This window comes from Dermacentor albipictus, chromosome 2 (genome assembly GCF_038994185.2).
Source record: "Dermacentor albipictus isolate Rhodes 1998 colony chromosome 2, USDA_Dalb.pri_finalv2, whole genome shotgun sequence".
NCBI lineage: Eukaryota > Metazoa > Arthropoda > Arachnida > Ixodida > Ixodidae > Dermacentor > Dermacentor albipictus.
In genome coordinates this window covers 60,817,295-60,839,800 of record NC_091822.1, presented here as the reverse complement: position 1 = coordinate 60,839,800, position 22,506 = coordinate 60,817,295, and the positions used below count along the sequence as shown (strand labels likewise).

The 22,506-nt window shown below is 46.7% G+C and overlaps 1 protein-coding gene across 3 annotated transcripts in view; it reads right to left on the bottom strand.

Moving 5' to 3' along the window:
* LOC135909001 (sphingomyelin phosphodiesterase 4) overlaps positions 1-22,506 on the bottom strand; it is a 178,151-nt gene that overhangs the window by 105,563 nt on the left and 50,082 nt on the right. For all 3 annotated transcript variants that reach the window (XM_065440865.2, XM_065440868.1, XM_065440866.2), the window contains exons 5-6: positions 10,614-10,672; positions 4,031-4,245 (exon numbers count right to left, since the gene is read on the bottom strand). In XM_065440865.2, the coding sequence (XP_065296937.1) occupies positions 4,031-4,245; positions 10,614-10,672 (274 nt within the window). The remainder of the gene's footprint in view (positions 1-4,030; positions 4,246-10,613; positions 10,673-22,506) is intronic.

The following is a 22,506-nucleotide window of genomic DNA, read 5'->3' as shown; positions in this document are numbered from 1 at the left end:
GTGAAACAGAAGCGAGTACAGTTTGTTTATTCCTTACCGATGTGAAGTATGCTAACAAAATTCCTGGGGTGGCACATGGTATTCATATTTTTGGCAGGTGCATCTGCATGCAAACAATAATTTTTTTGTGCCAGCCTGTCTCAAACATGAGTGCAATCTTCTGTGCAACTGATTTCAATGGCTTTGTACACAGCAGTAACATTTTCTGACAGGCCCAATCACTATAGAACTGCGCGAGAGAAATTTCTGTTGCGCAATTATAACGTCATTGCATGTAAAAAAAAAAAAGGAAACGTTAAACAGCTCGTCCTCTCAAACTTGCTTTGGTCAAAAACGATTAGCATCTCTTAGTAGGCGACGGCTACGAGCAATTATTATTAGTGCGAAGACTCACAAAACCTTGTAAATATTAAACTAAATATTAAACAGTGTGCCATTACCAATTGTGCAACAACTACAGATGTCGCTCTATCCCGCAGCCGCCTTTCAGGCTCAAAGTTAATGGGCAGAATTTCTGTAAAGCACCCATGGGATTTAACCTTTTCATCGCTGCCATAACATGCTACAGTCAAATCTCAATATAAAGAATCACACGGGACCACTGAAAAGCATTCATTATTCAGAAAGGTTGTTATATTGAAAGACCCAAAATTAACCATTCTGCCCATAAGTTCATAAGTCGTCACCAGTTGAGCTATCCGCAAAAACGTCGCTGTTCGCTCTTGGCCTACACCGTTACTATTCTCAACAGATTCCGCTACCAAGCATCACCGATGCGCCACATAATAAGAGTGACACGCACAAAGCAGACGCTGAGAAAACTACTGACAAAAAGGAAGCTCCATGTCACCTTTAAAGCACAATGTTTCTTGCTGTTAATTTGTTATTCACATTTCTTATCGTGGACACTGCAACTGTCTCACTTGAGGTGGTCACCTGATCTATTCCAAAGCGCAAACACGCGTGAACGACACCCTCCGGAAAGTGCAAAGTGCAACCGTGTGGCACCCCCCGCGTACGGAGGTTACATTTCTCCACACCCGTAGCTAGTACAGCCTCAGAAACAAGTGTGAAATAAAGAGGCATACACAGAAAGAAGGGAGAAAGAAGGAAGAGGCGCGTCTCCATTGCCAGGAGACACTTGCCTGGGTTATACCTAGGTGGAGCATGCGCTCGGAAAACCCGATACGTCATCACCTCCGTAATAGAGTTAAGAAAAAAAAAATTCTCTCCCACATTTTTTATTGAGCGTCGTCTCAGGTTTTCCGAACCCATGCAGTGCGGTGCGATTTCTGCGCCTTGTCGTCTGCTAGCCTACTGTTTCGGTTGCGGTGAAGGATACACAGATATCTAAGAATCCCCAGATTTCAGAATATTAGTTCAGTATTGAGGCATTGTAAACATGACACCGAAACTGAATAACGATCGTTATTCTGAAAATTTCGGTATTCTGAAGTTCGTAGTACTGGAATATCTTTAGATTGAAACCGTAAGAAGTCAGCAGGGAATTTCTGAAAAGTCTGTTAATCTGAATAGTCCGTTAATGTTATGTTTGTAGTAACAAGGTTTCACTCCATTGCAGACACAGCGTTTTTGCACTGTGCACTACATACCACGACAATGCTTCTCATTACCTGCTCCTGCAGCGACTTATTCTCCAAAGAGGCCCGCGTTGAACGAACACGCCCGTATGTACAAACCAAGGGCCACTCAATTTATCACACAACATGTGTGAAGAGAAGGCCTATGAACAGAACAATGTGCGACTTGACTCTGTACAGTATGACGCTCGTCTCGTCTCCAAATATTCCTGAAATAAGCAGTCCTTTGAGTTTCCAAGACTGTTTTGGTGCAGTAAACAACACAAAGAAACTGCATACTAAGCTTACGAGATGAGGAGGTCATGCTTGCCACCGTGTAAAGACAACTACGGTAAAAACCGGACTATAGGTCGGACCGGAATATAGGTCGATCCCCCAGCTAACATATTCTAAATATGAAAAAATCTTTTTCAAACGCAAAAGTACCAAAAGATGCCCTAACCTTGAAACAAATGCAACTCATGGACAATAGTGACTGTATTTATTTAAATGCTGCTCGTATGTGCACCCAGCCAATTTTTAACAGTATTGCACGACCATCGATTCGCGTGCTTGTCAGTACCTTATTAACGGCGCTGAGCGGCGAAACGAATGAGATACGTGCATGTATAGACGTGCACTTACTTCCGCTATTTCGCCGCTCCGTGCCGTGATGATAAGATGCTGACAAATATGCGGGTCGATGGCTGCACGATACTGTTAAAAATTGGCTGGGTGTACAGTACACAGAAAAGCACGAAGTGCGCAAGCGGTACTCCGATCAGCGCAACGCCTTTGATAAGAGTCGTCCGAACTAGAGTCGGATGACGAGTGCTTCTCGCTGCCCAGTCCAAAGGTGCGCGCGATCTCTACCGCTTTCAAACGGATGCATTCGGCAGTCACAGGCAGCAATCTTACACGCAGCTCCCAGACGAACTCTGTAACCTTGTCCTCGTTTCTGCGGTCCGCCCACGAAATGATGTTTGTTTTCTGTTGGTTTGCTGCTTCTGCCTCCGCCAGTTCCGAATGCTCTTTTCGGATACTCCTAATTCGTGCTATGCCACGAGGTTGCCGTGGGCTTCCGCGCACTCAATCACCTTTTTCTTGAAGGCAATGGTGAATTGCCTTCGGCTTCCCCTCATTTTGAAACAAAATTTGAGACAAAACAAAGCAGCATTTAACCAATATAACTTTGTGACAATGTAAACGCAAATTTGCGGTGCCACAATGCCGCCACGCCACGCTGCTGCTGATGGCGAAGGCAGCTCTTTACTTCATCCGCCCATTGTTGCAAGACTTCGGTAGTTTTTCTGCAAATGTCCGGTATAAAGACGAGGGTCGACTTTTCGCAGTGGTTTTTTTGAAAAAAAGTTCAACTTATATTCCGGTTTTTACGGTACCTGTAGCATGCAACCCAATGCAAACGGGCACATGGTTACTTCGACGGAAAAGGAGGCTACCTGTGACATTCGAATCTGCCCGCCAAGCGAACAATCGACACTGGTGCAATGGGTAGCACCTTGAGGTTGCCTCGTCTATAGCCAGCTTAATTAACAAGCCCATCTCATTAGCATATGCTAGAAACGAGTTCAAAACTCTTTTAAGGCAGATGGTAACCCACGTGGCTTCCACATCTTTCAACAGATCTCCTTCAAGATGCTGAATAACAGACTTGGTGCCTTCTCTTCCAGGCTTGGAACCAATCAACTGTGTAAACTTGTCCAGCTGCCATAAGAAAAGTGTGCATTTTTCTAATGCCTTTACCCTTCTTGTTTTATCACACTGAAGTTGAGGTGTAGCACTGCAAAGAAACACCTGAACATGCTGACATGACCATCTGGTTAACTGTGGTTTTGAATTGATTTACATATTCGGCTACTGTGGCAAGTTTTGATGAATTCAGTCATATCCACTTTCACGTTTTTTCTAGTGAATCTCTGAGGAAGATTTCGGCACTTCCGTCATGACCACCCGATTCTGGACTATTGGCACACTTGCTTTATGTTTGTACACTTCGCTATTTCTCATCTGCAATACCAAGTGAATTTCTAGAGCCTTGTCAAGTTTACACTTTCAGTGTTTGCCTCTCTTGGAAGGTCCAATCTTCACAGGTCAGTGGACAAAACAAACACTCTGACATTTTCAGAAAGTTAAACTAACCACTTATATTGATTCAATGTTTGCCTTTAGCCTCACTTGCAAGAAAAGCTCATGATGATCACAGACTACAGAGCACATCAAAGAGTCAGCCCACGCAGCCAGCCTACATGGCCTTTCTAAGTGTTGTGGGAACCTGCACCGTGCCTGTTTTTCATGCATGTGTGACAAAGTGTAATCAGATGCAGCTGTGAACATCACTGGAGTGCAATTCGTACAGCGTGTCTCAGGGGCATCTTTTCAGCAAGCACTGACAGAGTGAAGCAATAGTGAAGCAGACGGCCTATACTTGCCTGGGTGGCGTGCTCCCGGCAAAGAAAGGCATTTGGTGGTGCGGATGGTAGCCAGGCAGCTCTGGCGCATCATCCCGGTCATGGGGCAGGTAGTAGTGCAAATAGTCCTGAAGCAGGGCCAGGTACAGGGACTCCAAGATGGTCCCCGATGCCTTCTGGCCTTCCCCGCCCACAATGTCCAAGAGCACGGGTTGTTGAACCTGGTGCTGAGCCCCCTATCGAGACAGGCAAAGCACAGAGCTGATGGCAAAACCAACACAAGCATTGTGTTCTTTTGGGTGCTGCTGTACCTCACCATGTCACACAGGATTCCGTACGGCCGAGCACCGCAACAGCGCATGCCTGACTGACGTGGTTTAGTATCTAGTGCTACCAACTACAGCAGAACCTGGAAGATTTTTTTTTAGTGGACCACAGAAAAATAATGCATGATCCAGGGAACCGTAACACTGGATTACGCTTATGGCAGCACTACTGATGAGTCCAACAGCTATTCTTGCATGAAACATTACTTGAAGTTGAATGGAAAGCCAGCAAGCTATTGAAAACTCACTCAGTATTACGCATTATTACTGCCCAGCGGTTAGATTAAACATCAAACATTTTTTATATGATCACAGCTGTGGCTCGGAGTAAATGAAGCTTGTAATTTCTATCCAGTGCATCAGTTCTAACCTTTGATACTAACAGCTTCTTTCTGAGCACTCACAGCCCTCCTTTCTTTCTAAAATTTTGATGTTGCCTTGTATACCAAAGTACATGCACAAAGTATCAAAGGTAATGGGCTGGCATCCGCAAACGTGTCTGTAACGCACGATATAAGATATACAGTAAAGCCTCGTTAAACTGTACCCGCTTAAACAGTAGTTCCGTTTTAAAAGTAGTAAAGTCAGATCCCTGACTCAGCGGCCATTTAACATAATGTGTTTTGTATCCACATAAATCGTACCAGCTTATTGCGTACGCATCGGTTAAAACATAGCGTTTCCACTTTTCGTCGCTCAAACACGGCGGTGCGTCGTCGCCATCGGGCGGCCTGGCAGAACAACAAGCCTCAGAGATAGGAACAACGGCCTCCAAGCGCCCTGTGCGTTTGTGCATGAAGCCACATCAACATCATCATCATTTCGACACCGTGCCAGAGAGCGTTACGGTGTCGTGCAAGCGAGGACTCGCGTCATGCCGAAGCTCAGATAAAAAAAGACGCCGGGTGCTCAGCAGAGAAGAAAAAATAGACGTCGTCCGCGCTATCGAATGTGACACGAAGAAGTCAGCGCTGGCACGCGACAGGGATCCACTGTTGACTACAGTGTGTGGCATTTGGAATGCGAAGAAGTTGCTCGGCAGCGCTGCTGCGACCGCGAAGAGATGTCGGCTACGAGGTTCAACTTTTCGCCATTGTTGCCTCTGTTGTTGCCGAAGTGTCGAATAGCAACAGTGATGAGGATGACATGGAAAGCTACAGCACAGACGATTCAGGTCCGACAGTAGCAGAGGCTGCGCGTTACGTCAGCCTCATGAATGCAATCGTCGAGACGAGAACAGGGGTGCAATAACATAACTATTCCAAACGAAAAGTATTCCGAACTCCGGCACCCAGCAATGAAAAAGGCGCCCCGAGACTTCTGCAGCACTACTGCGCGCTTGCACGGAGAATACGTAAAGCCAACAAGGAATCTGCCATGCGAGTGTTTGCTGAGAAGAGGGGGCTGGCTCAAAAGCTGTCACGCAGCTTCAGTAAGTTTGAGGCCGCTTTCGTCGTGCTAGGCCACCGCGGCATAAAACGAAAATAACACTTTTGGCGCGCGAAGTGAATAAATACTGCACTGTTTTTTTCCTCTTTCATTGCACTCTCTCCGAGTTCTGTTTTCGACAGGTAAATGGTAAATAGCTCATGGTAAATAGCTCATGCTATTACGGTTTAAACACTACTACCATTTAGTACGTACTTTTTCCAAGCTTCAGCCAACTACAGTTTAACGAGGTTTCACTGTATACTGTTTAGGAGGAGACAAACACTGCACGGCTTGCTTGTGAAGCGTGGTCTAGCAGCTAATGTATCGATGGCAGGTGCCCATACGATGGCAGCAACTATGTACCGGTGGGACGAAGCAACTTCAAGATCGAAAAGGTTTTAGATCGAATTGCTATAGCAACCACCGCTCTGTGGGGAAATCCAAATAATTGAGCCACACGGCGAAAATAGGTCATTGGCATTGAGGCATAGAGAGCAAGCCCACACTGGCAATAGGAGTGCTCGTCTGTCCTTGAATTCAGATTGCTAACGAAGCGACAAGTGCTATCACAATGGGAGATATACCATTTTTGTCTTGAAGCTGCATTGCCGTGCCAAAAGATAATTGCTACCATCAGAGGACTAACGAGCCTGTGCCATTGGTACTTTATCTGTTCGATATGCCCCTGCGAGTGTCCTCAAGTTAAGAGTACTAAATATCTGACACCATGGCGTAGGGCTAACTCCCTTTGTGGAAGGTGTGCCTTTTCACACCTTCCCTTGGCCTGGGAAGAGCATTGAGATAGGTGACCAGAAGCAATCTGAACATGGCGACGGAAATCCTGCCTTGCAGAGCAGGTTCTGCAAATTTTCAGCAGCAATGTGCGGCAATGAACGCAGAAACTGTGGACACACGATGCCATGTCAGTGGTATGCCATAGCAGCTTGTGGGATGTAACAAACGGAAAGAGAAATGTCACAGACAGCAAGCGTTAACGTATGAACCTATGGAAGCTAAACAGGGCTGGTGTTCAGAGCTCAAGAGCTAGAAAAACAACAAACAAGAATGTGTCAATGAGGTTCTACTGTAAAAAGAAAAAGAGCCAAGCCTCCAAAACCTTGAAACCCAATAGGCAGTGTTCTTGACATGGTAGTCGTTACGTTTTCCCAGTGTCTGCAATTATACTTTTGGCAGTGCTAGGTCCTTATAACTCTGAGCGAGCTGTATCTGAGCACTGCAATGTGGGCACCACCTCTAAAAAATGAGGGTGGGTTATTGTGTTATTTTATCTGTGCCACACTGTTCACTCAGCACTGAATGGTATCTTCTTCTAGTGTGAAAAATGCGAAAGGTAAGCCCCAGATAGGGCTGAACGTCCCAAAATTATAGGCTAAAAAAAGAAAAAGAATAGATAGTGAAAGTAGAAAATGCTGTCCAAACTCTATAACAAAATGACAATACACTTAAGAGTAACAATGTAGAACATGTAGCAATGTAGACTGTTAAGCGCTGCTATCTATGCAAGCTATTGTGCAGTTGAGATCAGTTGCAGAGTAAAACATTCATCCTCCTGCATGTTTAGCACTGGTTAACAACTTGCTTCGTTCACTAGACACAACAGTTCTCAGAGGCACTGATAACTCCACTAAATTTGAGCTACAATTAAAAACATAGCATATTTACCATGTAAACATTATTGCGTTACAACGACGAACTGTAAAATAATTGCAGTAACAAAAAAAAAGATGTGCTGAAATGAGTAAAAGATGTAAAAATTTAACATCAGCAAGAATTCTTTTCTATGACCACTAACCGGAAAAAACATACACCTTACATTTTGCAAGAAGCTGTGCTTTGCAATGAAGAAAATCTGCTTGTCTAGGATCATTCGGAAAGTTCCAACTATGTACCAGTGTTGAAGCATGCACTGCTGTAGCAATTGCAAAACAATAGCATGTACTCAAATAGGATCATTGCCTGGAGTGAAATTTCTTTGAAAGGGCCCCAAACACTTTTTACTGAAGTCGATAAATGCATGTGACGTTAAAGTGGGCTATTTAAGAAATACCTTAGAGTAAGAACTACTTCAATGGCATCAGCTGAAGCTGAGCTATTGGCAGTCAAAGATAGCGTTTGATCCCCTTCGCAGTGCTCCTGCTCCTTCAATGCCTTGCACTGCAAAGGCTACAGCAGAGTGGGGCATGCCCACAACACCCTGCCTACAGAATGCCACTGTAGCACAAAATTTAAATTTTATTTCAGATCCTCACATAGAGACCATCACTTCCAAATTTGCGCCTACTATTACGCACCAAACTCGGAAGCTATCCCTCAACTTATGGTTGAGCATTGTAGTCCATTATTGTAGGCCATTATCGGCTGAAAGAACACAATCTAATAATATTAGCCTCTCAAATAACCACTACTTTGCACGTAACCATCCAAGGGCAGCTTTGGGCTTAAATTATGCATTTTTAGTGTTACTGCAATAAAAATATTCTTGTCTGAAGCAATCTGGGAATCCTCCTAAAGTGATCTCATTCACAGTGGCCTGGCTCATTTGATTGAATGCTAACTGTGTTTCACAGCAAATTAATATATAAATAAAGAAAAACGGAGATGTATGCTTAAGAATGGTTAGTAAAGTGCACATTACTTTGCTATAACTTCGTTGTAGAGAGATGCTGACATTTTTATAGCCAGTGCAAGATTCGCAGAGAATTTGGCACAGTAAACCCTTAATACATACCCCCTTAATAAGCAATTCCAGTTTAACCATAGTTGCGATGAATTGCCCACCCCGCCGCCATTAACCTAATGTATTGGCCGACCATTAAGCCGTAGTCTCTTAGTTAACTCATGCTAAACGGTTAGTGCGCAGTATTTCATTTTTCGGCGCATACATGCTTGGAATCGGTGAAATGCATGCGCAGACTATAGATAGCGAAATCGCAGTGCACAGACCTTTTCCAGACTGCAGCTGCCACTGATAGTGACGTCAAAACATGGTAGCTATGACATGTTTCCTGCTCCCACAGCTTATAGCGCTTCCACATTGTCATCATGGATGACGATGCAGATGACAGCCCTTCACTATCCGACACAGCTGGTGCATTGACCATCACGAGGGCGTTCGCAAAAAAGTGGGGCCTGATGGAGAAACTGGCTTGCGGACTTGCTGTGTTTGAGTATGCTGTCGTCACTGCAAGGCTACCAAGGCAACAGCTGCACATGACATTTTTTTTTTTTTCGTTACTGCCTGCTTAGCAATTGTTTTTTTGGACGGCACGTCTGTAGCGTTTCATCTGCCACTGTCAGTTAATTAGTACATCACTTATAGTGCGTGACTGATCCAGGTTTCCTGCCAACTACGTATTAACGAGGCTTTACTTTACTAATTATGCTGCACAACCATTTTAGCAGAGCTGGTGGAACACAGTGAAATAGGCACGAAAAGCCCCAAGAAAGTGGCAAAACAAATATTCTGACTGAGTGGCATACTCGACGAATGGCAGTTAGCGCGTCTTACAAGTAAAAAAAAAAAAAACCTTCCGGAGAATTACTTGCAAACCTGTGGCATCGGAGGGCGATCTATAATCAGTTCACTGCAGTCAGCGCGTTTCATTATATAAAATCGGGCCCAATTGCTCACAGCAAAGTGCTGCCATGTACATTTGAGTGTGTGCCGCCAACAACCTAACCATATTAACGTGGCAATGGTGTTGCCACCTGTAGCTCAATCTCGTGGTGAATATGCGGACTTCACCTGCTTTCGATGTACCTAACCAAAACGTATAGATGCGCTGCGTTTATGCAAGCGCGCCACGATGTGCACGGAATTGCAAATAAGCAAGAGATACGAGCCATAGAGACATCACTTTGATAAATTAAGAGTGTGCAAGGTTGCCCACGACGCATGCGCGCACATGTGCAGACACCACAATCATTACATTGCGAGTACGCTGTCGCACGCAATTGGAATTTGCCGCGCTATGTTCTGGCCTAGCTTTTTCCAGTTTCGGTACCAAAAATGTCTACTTTTGCGAGCCTGTCACGTTTCAGGCACAACACTTTGCAAAGAGGCTCCTCTATCTGAAACAAAGCTTTCTACGCAGCGCAAAATTTAGTCGCAGGTGGCCTTTAAAGCACGCCTACAAAAGCTATCACTAATTCTTGAGGTTCTGAGCTGCCGCTCTTTGTAATGCAATGAAACATCACGCAATGTATTGCTTTGTGATAATAAATTCTTAGTCATTTTTAAAAAGGCTGCAAACAAACTTGTGCTTGCAACATTTGATGCAGTCTGTCTCTGAAAAAAAAAAAAAAATAGTGAATCATTTTGCCATCATAAAAGAAGCTAGTATAATCTGAAAGCACAAGAACGCAATGCTGGTCGAGCTTGCTTGGTAGCATGGCTGAAAAAGAAATGGCAACTAAATTACGGACGTAAATTCTGGCAGTGCCTGCATTGCGTCCCATTTTTGCATCTTGTCCACAATTTTACACTGTTCTTGTTCTAATGATGCTAATTTCAACATTCTAGAGCACCGATGGAGTAATACGCACTGCTGTACGAATGATAGCACATACAGCAAACCCTTGTTACAAAGAAGTCCTTGCACAACAAATGGACTTCATTGTAAGCACTAGTTTGTTAAATGAAGAAGGGCCCTGCAAGGGCTATGGTAATGCAAGAAATGCGGTTCAACAATACGGGCGCTTGTAAATTACTTCTGAGGATTCAACTCGGGTTCATTGGTGTACAATATTTTTGGAACAATTGAGCAGTAACTTAGGAAGCATTCAAAACAAGGTGCATCCAACTACATATAATAGTAAAGGCTTACCGGCTGTGAAGGGTTGACGATGTAGTAGGCAAAATGGAACATGTAGAGCTCGAACGCATCTTGGACAGAAGCGGACACACAACAGGGTCAAGGCCAACAACAGAGCTCACCACACCTTTCAGCCGCATCATACTCTCAGAGTCCCTCACTCGCAAGCAGTAACAGGGTGTCTACCAAGTTGACATTTCCAAATTCCCCGAGTTTTCCAGGTTTTCCCTGAGCACCTTTGCGAAATTCCCTGAATGAGCCAGAACATTGTTTTATGTCAAGACAGGCTGACACCACGTTGCCCGATGCTGTCACTCTCTAGTAAGCATGCTGAAACAAAAAAATGACTTAATCCAGTTTGAATAGTAAGGAGTAATATATATTTTATTTAAAAAGAAAACAGAAGGAAGGTGATAGTAAAATGCACAGCGAAAGAAATGGTAAACCCCATTCCAAATTGAGTCAAACATTTTCAAATACGAATGAAAAGGAGATGCATACATTAGTAAATATTTTTTAATATAAGCTATTTCTATCAACTGATAGCAAGCTCATCTGTATGAGGTCCTGAACTTTGTCACAACTAAGGTTCTCTCTCAGCAGCTGGGAAGTCAACCTCAACTGTCCTGACATACTCTCAGCTCGTACACATCTCAGTGTTGGGTTTCACTGCTTAAACAATTTATTTTGGTTTGGATGAGGGACACCTGTGTCTCAGCGTCAGTCAACACTTAGTTTTTTTAGCTCAAGCTCCTTCAAAAAGGTGGCGGCACCCTTCCTTTCCCGTTAATTCCTTAGTGCGTCGGTCCTTTCTGTTCTCATCCTCCTTCTACCACGCTTTCACCACATGGATCATCTGAAGCATCCTCTTGGTCAGTTGTAGAGCCAACATTTGATTTTTCGGACTTCCGAGGGGCCGCAAAACAATTGAAAAAAAAAGGGCAGTCTGAAAAAAATTAATGCATGTCTTTAACTGCCTTTAATGGCTAAAATTACCACAGGCACGACTGAAAAAGCTCTGAAGGCCTGCCAGTACGCTTATTAGGCATATCAGGGCTTGTACTGTGACAGGAGACGCGGTGCACGCATGTGTAATTAAGGAATACATACTGTGTCCCGTGACAATTGCCCCCTTCCCACGCTTGTTATGCTTTACCGCCTAACACTAGTGTACTGAGGCGAAGCTAAATTTCGGAGACTGGCATTACGCAACGCGCTGTGCTCTGCGAGCTTCAAAGCCAATTGCGAGGATTACAAAGGCGGAGTCGGTGCCATTGGTGATAGCGGCGAATTCTTTCAATGAAAAACACGGCACCGCACGGCAAGAAGCTTAATAGCGAACATAGAAGCAGCTAGGCCTAACGTTGCCTCGGTGGTGGTTACGGCTGCCAGCGGATCTGCCTGCGAGAGTGCCGGTTCGAGGCGACGAGATAATCAAAATAGCGGCGGTGGCGGCTTTGATTAATGCCATTTCAGACCTGCAGTCAGGGCAATATACATTGACTATATGGAGTACGTGGTGGTGCCGCAAAACCATGCAAATTATCGGGCATGTCCGAAAATCGGGCGTCTAGAAAATCGGTCGTTAACTACTCTGGCAATACATCGTGCCGATGACACGGCGTCAATGACGATTCGTTGCGATTCCTCTGTTACTGAAGCCAGCATTAACACGACTTTCGTTCCCTTTCAATAAAGTTACAGCTAATTTTCCCTGATAGAAGCACAAATTCCCTGAGTTTTCCCTGAGTTTTTCCAGACTGTTCAAATTCCCTGAGAATTCCCGGTTTTCCCGGTTGGTAGACACCCTGAGTAAGAGGGCATGATCAACAACGATGTTGTAAACGCGATAGCATTTTTTTTTTTCATTTTGAAATTAACAGCTGTCTGACTGTTATGGCTGCTTTTGTGATCGGTGGTTATCGGTGATCAGATTTTGGAGCCACTACAATGGGCATGTGAACTCACGCAACCGAGTTGCATGGCACGTTCATAGCTGAACAGCAGTAAATATATCAGATTAAAAAAACTTTTCAAACCTTTCATGCAGACATAACTTTCAAAAGCTTATCAGTCATAAATATGGCACTTACAGAGCTAAAATAAATATTTAGTCAAATTTTATCAAACATCTAGGGCTACTGCTGAAGTTGTGAAGATTGGCAATAGCAACAATGCAAAGGATAAAGCTTTATTCCGCTGAAGGCATTCTTCGTAACATCGTCTAGAGTTGTGTGTGAGTAAGCAAATAGCTGAACCTGCCAACAAGTTCTGTTGTGTGGGAGCTTCAGGGCATCTGAAGGTTTCGGTGTTGTGATTGAGCACTAGGCGAACAACTCTCTCCCCCTGTGGTGACTGCAGGAGAAAGCTAGAGATGCGCTGGCTAAGTTGTTAGAAAATTGAAAAAAATTAAATAAATTAGAAAATTAAATATCTGCTCCCAGCCCTATCCGACACACAGATTAGGCTTTAACAACTCTAGCTGTTATAGATCACAAGATATTACTGTATTTACTCGCATAATGATCACACTTTTTTGTCAAAAAAATTGTCACAAATTCAGGGGTGTGATCATAACGCGGACTAAATTTTCCACGAAAAGGAAAATTTTTCTCTTTTATCCCACTTTTGCTGCGGGATGACAACAGGTCAACAAACAGGTGGCCGCCACTGTAACAGTGCGGGACACCAAAACAAAAATGGCGGCCGGCGGAGCAAGCCGAACGCACCGAACTAGATTTTTTTCTTCTCGTGAATACATTATGTGCATTGAAACAGTTTCTTCCATATTAGTAATGAATAATATAAGTAACACCAGCGAGTTGGCGGCAATAACCTAGCCATGTCCACTTTGAGGGGACAGAAACAGAGATGGGCACGCTTAGCTGCCAGTGACATTAAAACACATGGCGCGCATGCTGCGAAAACTGCAGCATTTGTCTTTACTACTATCCTAATATCATTTCCGCTAACGGTGGGCGAATGTCTTAGCCGTGTTACAAGTGTCAGCGTACGAATAGAGTACATTTCTAATGTATCAGTGTACATGTGGCTACTATCGTTGACGCTTGCAATTTGTTGCGTGACCCCGAGTGCAGACAAGAGGAATCGAAAGGCACCTTTTTTGTTGTTGTTGACCACAACCATTATAAAGCCTACAAATAATAAAACCAAGGCAAGCTTGGATGTAGCTTTCTTTCACGGAAGTGTAGAAAGTGATGAAGGGAATGAAATGTGGCATCTGCTTAATAAGAATCTTAGTGCGTGTAGACCGCTTCGTATGTCTTGAAGAGTCGTTCAGTTCACACAGCATTCGACAGATAGTAAGCACGATCACCATTAGCTAGAGTTGGCACACAACATATCGCTACGGCAACTTCGGGGTGCGATCATTACGCGGGAAAGAAAAAAAAGTAGAATTTTAACAACAAAATTCAGGGGTCCGATCATTATGCGAGTGCGATCATTACGCAAGTAAATAGAGTACTTCGAGAAACTGGTAATGTGACCAATAAGTGTTTTGAGAAAATTGAGAAAAACAAACAAAGGATATTTTAATTCACATATTTACAGCTGAAACAGCCTAGTAAATAAACACCAGGCGTGTAGTCTGGTTGACCTTTGGGACCTGCGTGCCTTTTTCAGGGATCAGTGCAAGTTTTTCGTTGATTCATGCTTCTTGGCTGATGCCACTGACCGGTTTGGATCCTTTTCTGTCATGCAGCTGTCACTAATACTCATGACACACGGGTGCCAGTAAGTCCTTTAAACAAAGCGACATCTACTGGAAAGGCGTTCACACGAGGTGACACATCACAAAGGAGTAGCTCCTTTCTAGTAAGGGTCCCTTGCGGAAAGGGGGATATCCAAGCTACTTTAGGGACATGAAAGCATAGCCTTGCGGGCAGCCCATGAACAGAAATGTTATTGAAGCACTTTGTAGTCTTGGTGATCTTATTGCTTCCAAAAAATGTTTTTTACAGTTGCAAGATGCCTGATTTGTCTTTCAGGGATCTTTTATTGCAACCATGGCTTCAAATGCATGCAACTGGCCCTGTCACAGATGTTGCCATCGTCACATCACCGTAATCTGTTCGAGCAGCTTCGTCTGCATGTTTTATGCTTTCTTCATTTTTGTTTTGTATTGACCAGAAGCACAATTTTTTAGCATTTTGTCAGTTTCAGTTTAAACAAGCAGCTGCTTTTGTTTTGCTACAGCGTTTACTGAAAACATGTAAAGGGGACTGCACCGTACCGTGTGTCACTGGCGAAACTCTTTTTCATAAGGGGTCCTTCAGTGCAAAGTAAACGACTTTAGTTCAAAGGGGTTTAGTGTGCACGTGTTGTCAGGGGTATTGGCCTGCTGGGATTTTCAATTCAAGTTTATTTGCATCTATACATGTACAGATGACAGGACTAGACAAAAAGTTAAATGAATTCGGCTTGATGGGGACTGTACCTTCTACAGAAATGGCACTGTGCACAATAAAGAGAACACAAACACTGACTGAGTTCTGATACGTACTGATACTGAGTTCTTTCAGCATGTTTTCTGAAGCCTTTACATTGTCAGCATTGAACTTCAATACTGCCTCAGCCACAGCAGACTCAACTGTGAACAAAGCCTGACCCTCCTTTGACACCAGTGCCTACATCATTGCATGCAGGCTGTCGTTGCTATTCTGCATTTTCCCATACTAACATCGTTGAAGCAGCTTTCTGTACGAGAAGTGCTCATATAAGGGAAGCAAGGCCTGAAAAACATGAGGAGGAAGCTTGTGAGGATGTTCAGGTGAAGGCTTACCCTTCGCCTTTGCAGCATTTTGCTTGCACCAGGAGCTTGGGCTTGTTGGGCAAAGAGTGTGGTTAGCCACGTTGTCAAAAGACGTAATGTGATGATATGTGGCCATCACTGCTTTCCGCGTGACATCCACGTCTCCATTGTAGGCCCATCCATAGTAGCAGCTGAGCATGGAGATCAGGTTCCCAGCCGAAGGGCCCTTTGCATTAAGGCTCTCAGGCTTCTGTGCTTTGCAACCAATTTGCATACCGCTATCCCCATGCATTTCTGCAGATGGTTCGCACAGCCTTCTCTTTCAGTTAAGACGTACCCATACACTTTGTCTTCTTGCAATGCAAGATAACTGCGGCTGTCACTGTCACAAAGCAATATGGTATTGCGCAGATAGTGTCGCTCAAGGGATCTCCTGACCATAGTAAGAGCAGCCTCTCGAACCATCTCCCCAGCCTTTTTGTGTTCTTCACACAGTGGTGGCCATCCTTCCATTCTTCACAGCAAGGGTCACTCTCCTTTGGACCCAACTCACACGCAGCACAGAAGTTGCTCGAAAAAACAAAGTCGATCCCAAGTCGCTAAAAAGCTCTATTACAGTGCCGACACCAATGCGGGATGGATGTCTGTGGGTCATTCATCACCTATGATACGGCGCCGCAATGTTCCTGGGGTGGCTCACGTTCAGCACAGCGTAATGTTCGCAAACCAAGCGCGCACAGTTGCGTGTTAGGTAGGGTATGTGCCGCACAATCAGCTGCAAACACAAACTTTTGTCTTCACACAGCTTTGCCATGTTCTTGCATGGAGATCAGCCACAATGGCTAATGTCCATCAATGAAAACACGTCCTTGAGAGCAGTCTGTCTGTTCCTGATAGCCTGCATGGCATGGGCCAACCAGAACATTCACAGTGAACGGGTTCATTTTGTTATACCTATGAACCTGCAGGGAGTTCCATGTCGACAGAGTCGTGCCATAGTTTGCACACAACAAATGCAACTTCAGAGTGAGTATTCACATTTATCCTTGCAGACTTGCAGATCAAAGTTGCAGGTTTTGTATTTGGCAAGTGATAATAAAGCATTCACTGCATCTAAATTTACGATTGCGAACGTAGTCCCATCACATGGACGAGCCATGCCATCTGGACCATTGCTAGAGCGGACAACCGCAATAGTTTCTTTTTTTAGCTTCCTTTTTTTTTATCTTCCAAGTCTGAGGGTTGCTGATAGATCGTGTCTTGACGCACGTGAACTCTACTCAAAATGTTGGCAGCTGATGGAACTTATCGCACTCTCTGTGGCAGACGACACGCTCATTAGGCCTAGCTTGGTGGTATTGAAGACTTCATCACCGAGTGCGGAGGGTGCAACATCCCGGGCGTTTTGCGATGCCACATGGCCTTCTCTGAAGTTTTCATTCAGCATTCATCATACTTCTTTTGCATCAAACTTGTGCCTTGTGAGAAATTTCTGCTGCGGTTACGACAACGCTGCGCGCTTCCTTGCTGGCACAGGGAAAAAATGGTGTATGTCCATGTGCGGCACAGAGAGCGGAGCAAACAGCAAACATGAACTTCCACCAATCGGGTGACGCCCTCAAGTCATGTGCACCCAGTAACGAATAGGAAGGCATGCTGGTACATTTTTTTGGGGCGGCACATTTTCTAAATGGCCAATGACTGAGTGGAACCCGATCTGGTGGGAATTTCGAAGGCGAAAAACTGCACTTTATAACGAGACCAAAATGTCTATGCAACCGCATGCAAGTGCGTGTCGGGAAAAAAATGCCATTTTGGTGTTAATTTAAGCTCTGATTCAGCTCATATGCAAGCACAACATGATACTGCGGCTAAATATTAATCACGTAAGTATGAAATTTGGTATAGTAGACGTCGTTAATTCCATTCCCACCCAAGCACCTGGCTTCGTAGATGTAGATGTAAATTACAGATGTCTGCCAAATTTTTTAGTGATTCTGATCATACATTTGTATGGTTGTTGTTGTTAAAAACTTTATTTAAACAGAGGTGTTCGGGCCACATAGGCCCCTGGGCCCCAGCACGACCATAGTCCACTCAGGTGTTTATGTTCCGCAGATCCATAACACTGGCAGCCCGGCTGGTCGCGATGGTCTGCGTTGCCGGGTCCTCAGAGCGGAGCACGGTCTCCCAGTCCTCCCACGATGTCAGGTGCTCCAGGCCCCGCAGGGGAGGGTCCGCCGGGCAAAGCAAGAGGATGTGGATGGCGGATGCGAACGGTTCGGGAAAGAGGGCGCAGGCGGGCGTGAGGAAAGAGGGATGGTAATGGGATAGGGTGAGAGGGGAAGGGAGTGTGTGGGTCTGGAGTCGCCTCCACAGTGTCGCATGCCTGTTGTCTAGGGATGGGGGAGGTGGGGGGTAGATCTGACGTGCTGCTCTACAAGCCTGCGTCAGATCGTTGAAAGAGTGCATGCGCTCCTTCGTGAATCCCGGATCGGAGGCCACCTTAGCCCGGTTAATAGAACCTCGGGCTAAAAGGTTGGCAGCCTCGTTTCCGGGACTCCCGGAGTGCGCAGGCACCCATATCAGCTCCACATGGCAGGGTGGAGGTGCAACGGGCGAGTCCAGTATGCAAAAAGCAGGAACGTGGACTCGGCCTCGTGCAAAATTTATTATAGCTGTTTTTGAATCTGTTATTATGTACCGGGCTTCCGTATGGGTGATAGCAATGGCAATCGCAGCTTCCTCTGCAGCTTCTGGGGAAGTGTGTGGGGGGAGGGGTAGTGTGATGAGTGGGGAGAGGGAGGAGTCCACCACGGCGGCAACCGCTTGCTCTCCCATGCATGCGGCGTCCACCCATACGGCGTCTGGTTCGGGGCCGTAATAGCGATGGAGCGCCTTAGCTCGAGCTCGGCGGCACGCCTCGTGGTGTTGTGGATGCATGTTCCTCGGGAGTGGCTTAATAAGCAGCTCCCGGTGGATGTGGCGTGGGGTGGCGAGTTGTGTAGGGCCGTTTGCCGGTATCCGGATCCCGAGGGAGTCCAGGATGTGCCGCCCAGTCGATGTTCGTGTCAGGCGAATGTATTGCGCCTGTCGGTGGGTTTCTACAAGTTCCCCGATAGTGTTGTGGAGGCCCAGGCCGAGTAGTCTGTCTGTGGGTGTATTAATGGGTAGTTTTAGTGCTACTTTGTACGCCTTGCGTATTAATGCATCTAGGGCATTAGTACCGTGTCGGGATAAGTGTAAATATGGGGTCGTGTAAAGCACACGGCTGAGGACGAAGGCATGGATGAGGCGACATAGGTCGCACTCCTTCATGCCTCTGTGGGGGGCTGAAACCCGGCGAATGAGATGCGAAATCGCACCTGCAATCTGCTTGAGTTTCTTCAGGGTGGTGGTGTTTTTACCATCACTCTGGATATGGAGTCCCAGTATTCGGAGGGTTTCAACCTCCGGCACTGGGCGTCCATCCAGCTCGATCGTGATGGGGGAGCATGGGGAGCAGCGATTACGAGGTCTGATGAGTAGTAGTTCGGACTTTTCTGGGGAGCAAGAAAGACCGATACTGGCAGCATAATTTTGGGTCAGGGTGGCTGCAGATTGGAGAGTGTCCTCTATGCCACCGTCACTGCTGTGGGTAGTCCACAGCGTGATGTCGTCGGCATAGAGGGTGTGTTTGAGATGGGGTATGATTGCCAATTGTCGGGCCAGGGGGATTAGGGTGATATTAAATAGAAAGGGGGACAGAACGGACCCTTGCGGGGTGCCAACACTCCGTAAAGTAAAAGAGAGGGGGTGAGTGGGCCAAAGTGTATCTGAGCCGTGCGGTCGGTCAGGAATGCTTGAATGTAGGTGTACGTACGTGCACCCACATTCAGTGGCGAGAGGGCAGTCATGATCGCATGGTGTTCTACGCTATCAAAGGCTTTGGAGAGGTCCAAAGCCAAGACTGCCTTTGTGTGACCCGGGATAAGGGGGTTGAAAATGTCATGCGTAAGTTGTAGCATGGCATCCTGCGCGGATAAATGGGGGCGGAAGCCCACCATGCTGTGAGGGTAAAGGTCGTTTTCCGCCATGTGTTGTGTGAGTCTCAATAATACTACATGCTCGAAAAGCTTTCCGAGGCATGAGGTTAGCGAGATCGGGCGAAGGTTTTGGAGTGTAAGTGGTCTGTTGGGTTTGGGTATGAAAATAACCTTCACATGACGCCAGGACTGGGGGAGGGTGCCCTCCCTCCAACACTGGTTGAAGTAGTCCGTAATCTATGTGATGGATTGATCATCCAGATTACGAAGCATAGATTTGGTTACCTGGTCAGCGCCAGGTGCGGAGCTGGTACGGAGAGTCAGGAGGGCCGCTCTGACTTCCGTCTCCGTTATGTCCGTGTCGAGTGTGGGGTTGGGCTGCCCGGTGTAGGGAGGTAAGCGAGTCGGTGAGCCTGGGGAGGTGTAGGTTTTTTGAAGTGTATCTATAAGGCTGTCAGGGTTGTCCATGTGTGCGTGGACGAGTCTTGTTACATGGTGTTGTGTTGCTGTTTTTGTCTGCGTCGGATCTATAAGGTGGCGGAGGAGTTGCCAGGTCCGCTTGGTGGACAGGTTCCCAGCAATGCCGTCGCATATCTGGCCCCAGTTGGACCAGCAGAGCTCCTCAGAATGTTGTTGGATTTGGGTTTGCAGCGCGGCCAGCCGCTTTTTAAGTGTCCTGTTTAGCTTATTCCTCTTCCACCGTTCTAGGAGGCTGTGATAGGCCTCCCAGAGGTGGGCCAGTCGGGTGTCTAATGTAGGGGTTTCTGTAGGGGTTTCAATGAGTTTTGTGTTGCATTGGACGTCATCCTGGAGTGATTTCACCCAGGTGTCAATATCGGAAATAGGGGTGTCAGAGCGGGCCGCCGGAGTGGTGCGGAGAGAGTCCCAGTTTATGAGTTTGTGTCATATAAGTGTGACGGGGTTGTTTGTATGGGACAGTGACCTGTATAATGTAATGATCGCTGCCTAGTGTGTATTGTGTTCTGGTCCAGGTGACGCTTCGGAGGGAGTGGGTCAGCACCAGGTCCGGGCTGGTGTCCATGCTGACGCTATTTCTGATCAGAGTGGGCGTCAGGAAGTTGTTGTGTACGGTGAGGTGGAGGTTCTGGAGGAGCAGCCAGAGCCTGCGACCTCGGTGTGTTGTTGTTTTGTATCCCCAGTCTGTATGTTGACTGTTGAAGTCTCCGCCGACTAACAGGGGGTGCTTTCCTGCCAGCCAGTGCACCGATCGAAGTAGGGACTCTAGAGACGCCATCGGGTGTGATGGGAGGTGATAAATGTTGACAATAAATATGGATGGTAACGCGTGTTTATGGTGTATGATTTCAGTGATCACGCAGGGCGTCTCTGAAGCGATATGGTGTACCCTGTGAGTGATGCTACGGTGTATGAGTGTGGACGCCCTGGGTTTGTCTGTGGCGTCCGAATGTACCGAGGTGTAGCTGGGAAGTGTTGCGCAATGTGCAGCGTCTTGGAGTAAAAGTATTTGGAGCTGAGGAGTGAGTGTGGGAAGTAAAAGCTGCAGAGGTGCACGCTTGCCCCGGAAGCCACGGCAATTCCAAGTTAGAATTTGTAGGTAATTATTTCCCCGCGCCGCCATACTGGAGCGTGGGGGGGCGGAGAGGGGGGGTTAGTTGCGTGTCCATTGGAATGTGTTGGACAAGAGGGGTGAATTGTGTAGGCTGAAGGGTGGGTTGCGAGGGTATGGAAGGACGCATTTGTGTGATGCGGTGTTCTATGTTTTCGAGCATCTTGTTAAGCATAACATCCATGCAGTGCCCTAATTTCTCCGTGAGGGTTTCTACGAGGTGAGTGAGTTTAGTCTCGAGGCGTGTTTCGAGTTCTTGTAGTTTACGATCGAATTTAGCCTCAAGCGCTGCGAGTTTGGCATCTATGTCTGTCAACTGAGGGGGTGGTATTTCCTGTGTGGTTCGCTGTTTTTTCGTGGGAGGTGTGCTGGGAGATTCCGTCTCGGGGGGTGGAGTGGAGTTAGGGAGGCCTGATTGTGTCGGGGGTTGGGTATGGACGAGGGAAGCAAGGCGACTTACCTCTTCCTTGAGGGCCTGGAGTTCCCGTTCCTGTTGCAGCGCTTCGGGAGTCTGGGTGAGCGGGGGGTTATGTCTTCCGGCGACCAGGTCGGCCCATGTGAGATGTCGAGCGTCCGAAGGGCGAGAAGCTGGGCTGCCGGAGCGTCGACGCGGGCTGGGACTGGATCGATGGTGTTGTCGATGTTCTGTCTTCTTTTGAGTGGATCGCGGCTGGCGTGTAGTAGGACTTCTTCGATTTGCTTTGCATCCACTTGTTCCAATCATGTGTCCTCCACCGCAGAGAATGCATTGTGGAGCGCAGGTTGGGGGGTCCACTCTTTCATGAGTTTCGCCACATCTTGGGCATTGGTGGGAGCGGGGCAGGGTACATACATCTGCTCGATGTCCTGGTTTTCTGCAGTTCGCACAAGCGTCGATGTGTCCCCGGTAGACTGTGTATAGGTGGACACCGCCGCCTTAGATGATTTTCCTCGGAACTGGTCCGTAGGCGAAGGTGATAAGGATTGAGCGTGTTTTCCCCATACGTCAGGCATCAATGATGGGGACTTCGGAATTTCGGGCCTGAAGGTCTGCGATGACCTCGCTGGGGGTTTCATCCCAAAATGCATTCGTGATCACTCCGCGCACCGCCCCGGCTGGAGGGGTGATGTAGGCTGTGATAGCATATTTTCGATCGTGTAGTGTAATTTCCTCGAGATTGACGAGTTTGAGGGCGGTCCCTTGGCACGTGGTGGCGATGGTGCACGTGTTGTTGGTGGGATGTACTCGGATCTGGATGTCTTGTTGGCCTTGTAGCTGCGCTGCTTGCATGATTGTGGCGAGTAGCGAGCGCGGTGGGATGTCGAGAAGCGCGAGCCCTCCCTGCGATCCGTAGACAATTTTGTAAGCGTCGGCAGGCAACGGCGCGAGTTGGCGACCTTTGAACGCTGCTGCTCTCGCAGCGCACAGCTGTTCTTGGCGAGGCTGGAACGCGGGCGGCGATGGCGTCGTGGCGTTTGCGTTCTGTGGCGTCCCCATGCTGGATCCTGGGCATGCAGGAGACGATTTGGAGGCTCCGG